The sequence below is a fragment of the Halichoeres trimaculatus genome, unplaced genomic scaffold (genome assembly GCF_033239565.1).
Source record: "Halichoeres trimaculatus isolate MK-OKI-2021-1 unplaced genomic scaffold, fHalTri1.1 fHalTri1_scaffold_5, whole genome shotgun sequence".
Lineage (NCBI taxonomy): Eukaryota > Metazoa > Chordata > Actinopteri > Labriformes > Labridae > Halichoeres > Halichoeres trimaculatus.
Genome location: NW_027437183.1, coordinates 2,675,693 through 2,686,918, shown reverse-complemented (window position 1 = coordinate 2,686,918; position 11,226 = coordinate 2,675,693). Strand labels below are relative to the sequence as shown.

At 39.4% G+C, this 11,226-nt stretch overlaps 1 protein-coding gene across 1 annotated transcript; it reads left to right on the top strand.

Annotated features, from left to right (window-relative positions):
* The first annotated feature begins 4,470 nt into the window (after nt 1-4,470).
* Nucleotides 4,471-8,194, top strand: LOC141790945 (actin, non-muscle 6.2). Its single transcript, XM_074671113.1, has 8 exons — nt 4,471-4,597; nt 5,797-6,050; nt 6,136-6,246; nt 6,326-6,410; nt 6,494-6,655; nt 6,746-6,937; nt 7,198-7,379; nt 7,603-8,194. The coding sequence occupies exons 2-8, from the start codon at nt 5,799-5,801 to the stop codon at nt 7,744-7,746; spliced, it is 1,128 nt and encodes a 375-aa protein (XP_074527214.1). The 5' UTR covers nt 4,471-4,597; nt 5,797-5,798; the 3' UTR covers nt 7,747-8,194.
* The last annotated feature ends 3,032 nt before the right edge of the window (nt 8,195-11,226 follow it).

The window sequence follows — 11,226 nt, the reverse complement described above, 5'->3', positions numbered from 1 at the left end:
AGGGAGGCTGCCCACTGTTTCAGAACAACTGCCCCAAACTATCCAGGTGTGAATACACCCTTAGTCCAAATATCAAACATGTTCATTATCTACGTCAACTGAATCTGAGGCTGTCCGAGCGGCTCCGACCAGAAGAAATCACTCTAACACGCCCCACACCACAGGAAAATAACACATTATGACATCAGACTATCAGGCCTCTGCTGGCTTTGATTGTACGGAGAGATCAGGACAAAAATCAGCCGATTATCCTGTAGTGTGTACCCGCGTTTAGACACTTTGTACAAAGCGAAGAACAACATTTAGCAGTTTGGAGGATTGGTGCCTTGCTCAAGGGCACCCTGACAGTGTTCAGGAAGTTATGCTAATACCTCTTCAGCTCTCAGCTCAATTCCCAATCTTGTCAGAACTTGAACCAGGGACCCACTGTTTCTAACCAAAGTCCAAATTATCTGATTTCTGACAAAAAAGGCCGCAAGCGTTTGTGAAAGGTAAATAAATCTGCAGATGCTGCAAGAATAATGTGTTTGTTTAGTTTTTTGCATTGAGGCTTTTTTCTTACTCCATCAGCAGGATTGTTTCAAGTTTTTTGTCTTTTAATTTCTTGAAATAAAACGTATTTTTGAGCTTGTCGGGTTATTGTGGCTCATATTAAGTCTAAAAGGAAATTCTTACTGAAATGAGACGTAAACAGTCTTTACAGTGTCAGAAGGGGTGTTGCAAATTAGCATCTACTACAAACACTCTCATACATGTGTTAAATGTCTGTTTTTGGTGTCAGTTCCTAATAAATAAAAGGAGGATGAAGAAAAAAGTAAAAGACTGGCTAAAAAGATGTGAATAAAAGATGAAAATGTGGAAGGAATCAAAAGTTTTGGGGTGAGGAAAAGTGACAAACTTTCAGCAGAGCAGGTTTCAAAGAGGATGCATGCATCTGTTGAAGTTCTTGAGCAAATGTTTATTCAAAAAGATGCAAAAACGATTAAAAACTGGGAAACTTCTGCAGGATGTGCAGCTGATCTTTGTTGATGTGAAGGTAAAAGAGCTGCAGGAAGGGCGGCAGAAGCTAGCACCAAAAAACAAATAAAATCAGACCTGGCGCTGCTAAGCTAACGGCGCCCCTGTTCTTATCAGTCCCAAACTTTCCTCTGCTGCACGGTTTGTTTCTAAACTGAAGTTTAATCTCTGATGGTTTTTATCCTAATCCCAGCTCTGCTCCTGACTGTTTATACGTTTAGTTCAGGTCGAATGAAACCCAAAGAATCAAAAACATCCTTCACTAAATCACGAGATCAGTGATGCAAACGTCGTGAAGAAGGATCCAGTTGGACAGAGAGGAAACAAAAGAGACGCCGTAGTAATGAGTTCATCTCTGCTCATGTAGATCACAGCTGCTGGTCCTGATTTTCAGGATTTTCTGGCAGCTTGAAGCCAAAAATAATCTCTCCTTCTCTTCAGCCTCTTTGTACGAGCTGGGTCAATTTCCTCCTGGAGAAACATGACTGAGTTTCTCCTCAGAAACACCAAACATGAATCAATGAAACACTCTTTACCATAAAGGTTCAGTTTCAAACACAGCTGGTTCAGATTTTATACTTTTTTTTTTTTTTTAAGTGTAACAACAATCTTTTTTAAATTTTCCTTTTCAGCAGGATTCACAGAGTCTGACTCAAACTGAATCTAAAAGCTGCTGATGAAGCGTTTTCAACACGTTGGAATATTTCCTCTTTCTCTGAAAGTTCAACATTAATCCTCCTGCAGTTTTCAGACACTTTCGCTCTGTTTTGGTCTCAGGACTGAAACATTTTAAAAAATAATCTCTTGGAGCCGATCAGCAGATAACTTTACGTCTTTGTTTATAAAGTTAAAGTCTGACTGCATGAGGAGCTGTGAGTCAAATGATGACGTTTTAAAAACTTCAAAACATCATTTTATCAAACATCTTTGCTCAAAATGAAACTGAAGTTTGTTTCATATTCTGCAGAAACCAGTCATCTATGCCACTTTTTTTAGAATGTGCCTTTATTCTCAACAATCTGTCAAATTTTGTTTTGCTTCTATAAATTTTCTAAACTTCTTTCTCCCTGTTCAAGATTTATTTTAACTTTTTTTTCATGAATCTGATGCTTTATCTGAGCTTTTTGTAAACATTTGTTTTTTAAGGGGCTGTTTGAAGAAAGTTTATATCTTGCATTATTGATAAACTGATGTGTAAAAATAATTTTATTTAATGTTCTCTGATTATTTGAGAAAAAAATGTCAGGTCTGCTCCAACTTTAAAAGTATTTTCTTTTGTTTTGTTTTTTTAATGAATACATTTTTTGAGGTTTTGAAATTCTCAGTTTATATCTAAGTTGGTGGGAAATGAATGTTATTTTGAATATTATGATATAATTTGAAATAAACAATCAATCAATCAATAAAATAAAAAAATATATAATAAAATAAATAAAATAAATAAATGAATAAATAGTAGAAAAAAATGTTTTTGAAACTTCAGAAAATGTAAACAATAAGATGAAAAAATAAATCAAGTTTTTTTTTATTATTATTGAAGTTTTAAAACAGTTTTTGGTTGATTAATTTGGAATAACTTCATGAAAATCTGATTTTCTTTTTAATAATTTGGAATTAAAACAAAATAAATAAAAGAATAAAAGATAAATAAGTAAACGAATAAACGATTAAATAAATTAGAATAAATCAAAATCAAGTAAAACATAACAAAATAAAATAAAAAACAGGAAAAAAATGTTTCGGAAACTTCAGAAAATTTAAAGAATAAGATGAAAAATTATTATTATTATTATAATTTTTTAATAAAGCTTTAAAACAGTTTTTGTCTGATTTATTTCTAATAACTCCAAAAAATCTGAATGTTATATATATATATATATATATATATATATATATATATATATATATATATATATATATATATATATATATATATATATATATATATATATTGGAATAAATAAATTCAAATAAACTAAATTATTAATTAAATAGATTAAAATGTAATTAAATTAAATTAAATTAAACCAAATAAAAAAATAGAAAAAAAATTTAATGATAAAAACATTAAATCAAGTTCTTTTTTTTTAATCAAAGTTTTGAAAGTTTTTTTTTGCCGACTTATTTCTAATAACTCCATAAAAGTCTGCTATAAATTGAGAATGTAACTCTCCCAGGTGGTGATGTCCAAACACTGGTCTGTGGGCCACTTCAGGCCTTTGATCACATGAAGCTCTGCTTTCACCCTCTCTCCAGTTTTTATCAAAGTTTGTGGATATTTTGCACAAATCCTCTTTAGGTTCAACATGAACTCATCTGTCCGTCTGAGTCCAGGTTACAGATGTGTTTTTTATTTCACTCCCAGTGTCTGTGTCCCGTCTTTAGAGGAGGATCTGTCCTGTGTTTCCTCTCACTCTGTTTGCTCTGCAGGGTTGATTTAAACTAAATGATGTTTTTATAAAGCAGAGAGCTCAGAGGATGCAGGGAGGATTTCTCTGCAGCTCCAACAACAGCAACTCTGAGATGCTCATCCTCCAGTCTGTGAAGCTACGGTGGCCTTTGAGGACAGAAAGCTGTTTGTGAAGTTTTTATCCTCAGAAAAAGGAACATTTTCTTTGTTGCACAAACAACTGTAACACATTAGAAAGCCAATCACAAAATGCATCAGTAAGTTTGTCGTGTAGGTTTGACGTTTAAGGTTTGAATAACACGCCCAGGTAGCAGGCCGCCGCGCCCACGGCTCATTTCCCACATATCATCCCTTCCTGTTTCCTGCTCCGTCAACTCTCCTCTCTGAATAAAGGTTAAAGTCAAAAACAGAACTTAAAAAAAAAAAATTTAAGACTGAGTTATTTTCACATTTAGGTGATTTAAAACTCATTTAAACTGATTTATGAGAATTTAATTCTGTTTACATTGAGTCTGGATGGATAAATGAAGCTAAATAACACAGAATGCACCTTTAATTTTTCAGTATTTGGGATAAATTTTGACTTTTTTCCTCATTCAGAGAAATAAAAAGGAAAAAGTTAAATTAGTGAGTCTGTTTTTCTTTTTCTGCATCAGTTATTAAACTTTATCAGACCAAGCATCTGTAATGCTCAGCTGATCCAAACCAGTCTGACTCAAACTGACTATCTCATCTTTCACTGAAATAAAGAAACAAAGATGCAGGTGAACTCTAAACTTCATTAAACTTTTTTTTTCTCCACCTGCTAAAAAAAAATCAGCTTAAAAAAAGTTTGAACTGAACTTTTGTTTACTCATGGAGAAGTTTTGGAGTCCAATCTCGGCCCTCCAGGCTCCTCTCAGCAGGGTGCGCCCCCCTCCCCCTGTGACAGATGCCCGCTGCAGCCCATCAGGGCGCGAGCTGCCAGAAACGGAGGGACCCAGCTCACCTGGACCAATCAGCGCGCTCCGTCAGACAACCTTACCTTTTATGGACAACGCCAGCTGGCCCGCGTGCGCGAATAAAACCGGTGCTGCGAAGGTGGAGATGCTGCATTCTCCGAGCACAGCTGGGGCAGAGAAACTCCCGCTTAACTTCACCGACAGACTCACCTGAGACTCACCTGCACAGGTAGGAACAGACACAGCTTCTTCTGCCTCTTTCTGGCTCTTTTCGGCTCCGTGCATGCGCGAGGTGTCGTTAAGGAAACACGGAAATGGAGAAGTTTAGAGACAGGGCGCAGATTTGTGATCATGTGTGAGTCGGTGCAGGAGTGAGATCTTTCTGCTCCTCCTGATCCAGATCTGTAACTTTAAAACAAACTGCGCCATCTTTAAAAACTTTTAAAACTTTTAAAACTTTTAAAACTTTAAAAGTTTGCGGCTGAATCAGAGTCTAATCTCTGGACGGAAGCTTTGAATGAAACGGGCGTTTTCCGGTCTCTGAGAGGGTGAATTTAGATCAGATTGAGCTCAATCTGTTAATCTGAGGATGCAGATTTTAACTCTTCAGATGAAGCCTGATTCTTCTTCTTTTTTAAGTGAAATAATGAGGAAACACCAGAAACTGAGGGTGAATCAGAGAAACCAGAGGTGGGACTTGTGTTTTTAAACTCCTCTAGAGGAAGGATTAACTTTCTCAGTGCAGATTATTCAGATTATTCACAGTTTGCAGCTTGAATCAGATTCTTTATTCTGCTGGATTTGTGTCACAGTTTCCTTGAATGACAGGATGTGAGTCCTGCATCTCCTGACAGCATCACAGATTGAAAGCACCTGATTGGTTGGTTGTACTCCTCTCTCTGCACCAGGCGGGGATTAAAAAAAAAAAAAAAAGGGTGCAGCTCTGATGTAAACCCCCTGTTACATCAGGAGCGTTGAGGAGTAGCTGAGTTTGTCAAACAGGAGCGGTCTCCTGCTCTGCCTCGACTTGTTTGAGATGCCCTCAGGCTGCAGGAGGCGAGTGAATTTTCTGGTTGTTCAACTTCAGATCTGCTACGCCCCAACAAACCACAGAGTGTGAGACATGCTGGGAAACACGGCGAGCAGAAAGTGGATCAGAGACAGGAAGCAGAGTGACACACTTAAGATCTGAGGCGGGGTTTCGACATCAGGCTGACGCTCCTCAGGATGTTGCATCATGAGTGACATGTTGAAATCGAGGCGCGTCTCAGATTAAAACCAGAATCTGTGACTTCTGCAGGGATTGATTTCTTTCATTTTGATCAAATTTTGTTGACTTCCTGGAGAAACAGGTGAAGAAGAACAGATGAGGTCGCAGAAATAAAAAGTTCATGAAACATTTCCCTGATCAGAGTTTTCTCTTCGCAGACATGGATGACGATATCGCCGCCCTGGTTGTCGACAACGGCTCCGGCATGTGCAAGGCCGGTTTCGCCGGCGACGACGCACCCCGTGCCGTCTTCCCCTCCATCGTGGGTCGCCCCAGACATCAGGGTGTCATGGTGGGAATGGGACAGAAGGACAGCTACGTGGGAGACGAGGCTCAGAGCAAGAGAGGTATCCTGACCCTGAAGTACCCCATCGAGCACGGCATCGTCACCAACTGGGACGACATGGAGAAGGTGAGCCAGAGCGAACGCTCCGGATGTTTCTGTGATCTCTGAAAACTTGACCTCAGCCGTCAAACTAACCCGCTCCTGTCTGCAGATCTGGCATCACACCTTCTACAACGAGCTGAGAGTCGCACCTGAGGAGCACCCAGTCCTGCTGACCGAGGCCCCCCTCAACCCCAAAGCCAACAGGGAGAAGATGACCCAGGTGTGTTCAGAAACCGGTCCTACAACCAGAATCGGTTTGTTCTGCTCGTTTCTTCCATCCTGACGTCTGTTTGTTTCAGATCATGTTCGAGACCTTCAACTGCCCCGCCATGTACGTCGCCATCCAGGCCGTGCTGTCCCTGTACGCCTCTGGTCGTACCACAGGTGAGACTTCACTGCAGCCTCTAGTGGCCATCAGAGGAACTGCATGTCTGTCAGGAGGAGTGACGTGACGTCTGTTTTCACAGGTATCGTGCTGGACTCTGGAGATGGTGTCAGCCACACCGTGCCCATCTACGAGGGTTACGCTCTGCCCCACGCCATCCTGCGTCTGGATCTGGCCGGCAGGGACCTGACAGACTACCTGATGAAGATCCTGACTGAGAGAGGCTACAGCTTCACCACCACAGGTATGACGCCCAACACGCTGAAAGAAAACTTCAGAGGACTCCCGAGTGTCCGCGGACTCACAATTTAACCTGAAATCTTCTGATCTGCAGCCGAGCGTGAGATCGTGCGTGACATCAAGGAGAAGCTCTGCTACGTGGCCCTGGACTTTGAGCAGGAGCTGCAGACCGCCGCTTCCTCCTCCTCTCTGGAGAAGAGCTACGAGCTTCCTGACGGTCAGGTCATCACCATCGGAAACGAGAGGTTCCGCTGCCCCGAGACGCTCTTCCAGCCTTCATTCATCGGTGAGTCCAGAGCTTTAACGGAAACTGACATCCTACGAAATGCATCGATTTTACATTTGATCTTCCGTCTGAAAATGGAAATACTGATACGGTGTTAATGGGGATGAAGCCATTTGCAGCATTTTGGAGGAAGAGCCTGAAATCTATAGAGAGCGTTCTCTGAAACAAACGTTTGAGTCAGTTTTGCAGTTTGTTAATCCCTCAGTAGAAACTGCATTCAGTGTTCGATCTGGTCTGAGTGACGTCTGTGTCCGTTTCAGGTATGGAGTCTGCCGGTATCCATGAAACCACCTACAACAGCATCATGAAGTGTGACGTGGACATCCGTAAGGACCTGTACGCCAACACCGTGCTGTCCGGAGGCACCACCATGTACCCCGGCATCGCCGACCGTATGCAGAAAGAGATCGTTGCCCTGGCTCCACCCACCATGAAAATCAAGGTACATCTCAGTTTCCCCTGATCAGTGAAGAGATGCTTTAAATAGATGTTCAGAGGAGGAAAGAGTCTCAGTAATGTGTGGTGTGTGCACTCGGTCTGAAAGAAAATTCTTAAATCTCTGCTGCCCCCTGGTGGACAGTCTAAAGAACAGACGTTTGGAAATATTTGCTTGAAGTTTCTTCTAATATTTCAGAGATAAAACTATTCTCTCCCCCTTCCTCCAGATCATCGCCCCCCCAGAGAGAAAGTACTCAGTCTGGATCGGAGGCTCCATCCTGGCCTCCCTCTCCACCTTCCAGCAGATGTGGATCAGCAAGCAGGAGTACGACGAGTCCGGCCCCTCCATCGTCCACCGCAAGTGCTTCTAAGAATCCTCGCCACCCTCTTCCTCCCCCTCCTCCTCCTCTCTGCCCTCTGCCCCGGCGGAGAAGTTGACGCGCCCTCAGCTGTTCCACCCAGCTCCAGACCCCGTCCCTGGTTTCTCTCATGAACAGACTAAAAGATACGAGACGACACACACGAGGTGAAACCAGAGACCGTCGTAACGTCTCAGCTCGGCAGATCTCAGCGACTTCACCGCCTACAAACTCTCACGCAACATTTCTGGACGCGTCCCCGGTCCTCACTTCCCCCTGGTGATAAACTCGAGTCAAAGAAAGCAAACAGTATTATCACTACTTACCTTTGTACCTCTGGTCATCTGCAGCAGGAAGCATCAGTTTCCTGCCCAGTCCGACTCCTGACAGAGTCGAGCTGTATCTGTACTCAAGATTGTCAATAAATGCCAACATTTGATGTTTACAGCTTCTCTCTGTCGTCTTTTAATTCTCCTGAAACTCTTTCAAATTTACCTTTTGAATTCTCCAAATCTCAAGTAGGAAAGGATCAGATTTAGTGATGATATTCTCATTTTATTTAAAAGAAACTTTAAAGCAGGAAGTTAAAGCTACATAGACCTGTGTTTTGTATCTTGGGTTCTTGTCCTGTTCTCTGCCCCCCTGCAGGTCAGACCCAGGTGTAAAAAGTATTTTAAAGCATCAACATCTGAACTTCTGAAGCACAAACTTGTCCCAGAAATCTTAAAATGCATGTTAAGAATTCACTAAAGTTGGAAAATGACTCACTAATGAGATGGAAAAATAATAAACCATGATATAAAAAGTAAGTGAAATTATATTTTTGTACCTTTCACAGAGAAAAGTCACAAACTTGACTTTTTTTTAGCGATAGAAATGAAGACGAAACTCCTTAAAAGAAAAATCAATATTTAATCCGTAACAGAGAAAACCACAGGACAATAGTAAATCAAACGATTGGGCACAGGAAGTAGATTCTGGTCTGAAGACCAAGGTTGTAATAGTTAAGTAAAACGAAACTAAAAACTAAAACTAAAAATTAAAACACATTGCAGTTAACTCAAACTAATAAAAACTAGAAAAGAAAACAAAAACGCTAAGTAAACTAAAACTGTATCTTGTGTTCACAAAACTAACTGAAACTAGCTAAGATTATACAGAAAATGTCCTTTGTTATCGTTTTTGACAATTTTAACAGCCTTTAGGATTTAAATTAATCTGACACATTTTACCACAGTTTTCGGCAGTTGTCAGCGCCGTACAGCACCATCATAGCAACGTACTGGTTTACTGCAATGACTGGCTGTGCGCTGTGCTGCAACGAAACGTGGTGGAGCAATGAATCGGAGCATCTGTAATAGTTTAATTTCATGTGAGTCTGACTTTAATTGTATCTAATTCTGTCTTTCTTGTTAGAGTCCAAGTTTCTAAATATTAAAGCTTATATTATATTGTTTTATATAGTTTTAGTTTATATTAATTTTATGTAATTTAGGTTAACATTATTTTATATAATTTATGTATATATATTTTTATATTAAGTTTATATTATTTTGCTGTGTTTAAGGCAGCAGCCAACAGTTCAGTATCAGCACTGACTGAGCAGTGTGCTCTATGTTGGACTTAAAAATAAACAGCATTAAAAAATATTTACTCTGACCTTTTTGAATCCTGCACCTGGTTAATAAGGTATGAAAAAACTAAAACTAAACTGAAACTAAACCAAAACTAAGCCTTGTTGCAAAAATCAAAACTAAATAAAAACTAGAATACCCGCTCCAAAACTAATTAAAACTAAACTGTAATGACAAATCCAAAACTATTATAACCTTGGTGAAGACCTGAAGGGTCCTCAGGTGGTTTTGATTTAATGGTATTAGTAGTTCCACTCGCCATCACTTGGTAAAAACATCCTTATTTTGATAAACTCTTATACAGTGGTTCTCAAATGGAGAAACGAGAGGGCACTCCAGGGGGAACAAGAGATTAAAAAACCTTTACATTAAAAAAATAGCAACCAAGCAAAATTCCTTTAACACTTTATTCAATCAGTGTTTGAATCAAATATAAGTTTAGGTTCATAAAATGAATACTTTACCCAGTAGGTTATTTAATTCTATTATATCCCCCTAAGCAAGAGTCTCCCTCAGACCAGGAGTGCTATTGAAAACACTGAGATGGGCTGAAGAAGGCAGAACCAGAACCAGAACCAGCAAAACTTGACCAGTATTTGGATAAATATGATAATTGGATTTACGTCCACAAGTTGCAACCCACCCAAGGAGTTGTGATTTTCTGCCGGTAGTCAACAGTTGCATTAAGCACATTTTCAGCAGCTTTTTAAAAATTATTTTTATCTATTTACATTCTTTAGCAAATCTTTTATCTGAATTTAATTTTATGTCTTTTTTTTTTGTTTTTTGTTTTTTTTTGTGTGAAGAAATGTTTATCCATGGTTAAGTAAATAATTTCGGGTTTGAGAGTAGCTCTTTGTTTTGATACCAGAGGAGGACACTTTAAGGAGCGTTTACGAGGATGTTATTGTCTAAAAAGAATAACCCATAAATTAGACACTCATAGTACAGCGATGTGTTTTATGTCTTTTTTTCCAACCAAAACTTTGTGCTTGAAAAAAAAATCATTTCACAGGGGGTACAAGACTGAAAAAAGTCTGAGAACCACTGCTCTAACACACCAAATGTTTAAATACCGTTTATAATGTATTCTAACGTGTATCCACGGAGACTTCATCTAACAGGAGCGCCCTCTGCCGGCGCCCGTGCAGACTTGAGCGGTGCAGCCCGTGCATCCTTCCTATGTAAATAAACTCCGCTAAAATACCGTAATATAAATTCCTTTTTTGAGGTAAGTGTAATAATTTTACACTTAAAAGGTTTGAGAGAATCTTCGAGTTTTTTTCTGGAACTTTTTTGTGTTTTTATCACTGTTTTTGAGTCATTTAGATTCACCATATTTTGTGTTTTGCTAGCTTAAATGTAACGTCGGATCTCTGTGGTGTAGCTAAGCTAGCAGTTAGCTTACCTAGCAGTGTAGCCAGTGTAAGGAGAGTAACACAGGAGGGATGTGGGTTTTCTCACTGGGTTAATTTCTTTCTGCTGCAGATTTATTGAAGCTGGTGAATTAAAATAAATGAGCTGAGAGGAATAAATGTATAAATCTGATTCTGTATGTGAAACCACAGAGCTGAGTTTGGGTTAGTTTTCAAAATAGAATATAAAACATAAACTTCTTGAACAAAGTACTTTGCCTTAGACGTTATTTCAGAGTGGACAGCACCACCCTGTGGTAATAGAATGTAAGGGCAGAGTGACGTGTTTCCACAGTTCTCAGCAGAAATAAATCTGTTAGTGATAAGACTTGTTTCACCTTAAACTAAAAGAACATAAACTATGAAAACTATTTATATTATTTATTTTATATTTATTAACCTGTTTTAATCTGAGATTTAAAGATTAACAGCATCAAAATAGG

What these genes read in the sequence shown, in the direction of transcription:
- LOC141790945 (XM_074671113.1), top strand. Translation starts at nt 5,799, where the DNA reads ATGGATGACGATATCGCCGCCCTGGTTGTCGACAACGGCTCCGGCATG. An exon ending in CGCCTCTGGTCGTACCACAG is followed by an intron (nt 6,411 to 6,493) that starts GTGAGACTTCAC and finishes CTGTTTTCACAG; the next exon opens with GTATCGTGCTGGACTCTGGA. An exon ending in CACCCACCATGAAAATCAAG is followed by an intron (nt 7,380 to 7,602) that starts GTACATCTCAGT and finishes CCCTTCCTCCAG; the next exon opens with ATCATCGCCCCCCCAGAGAG.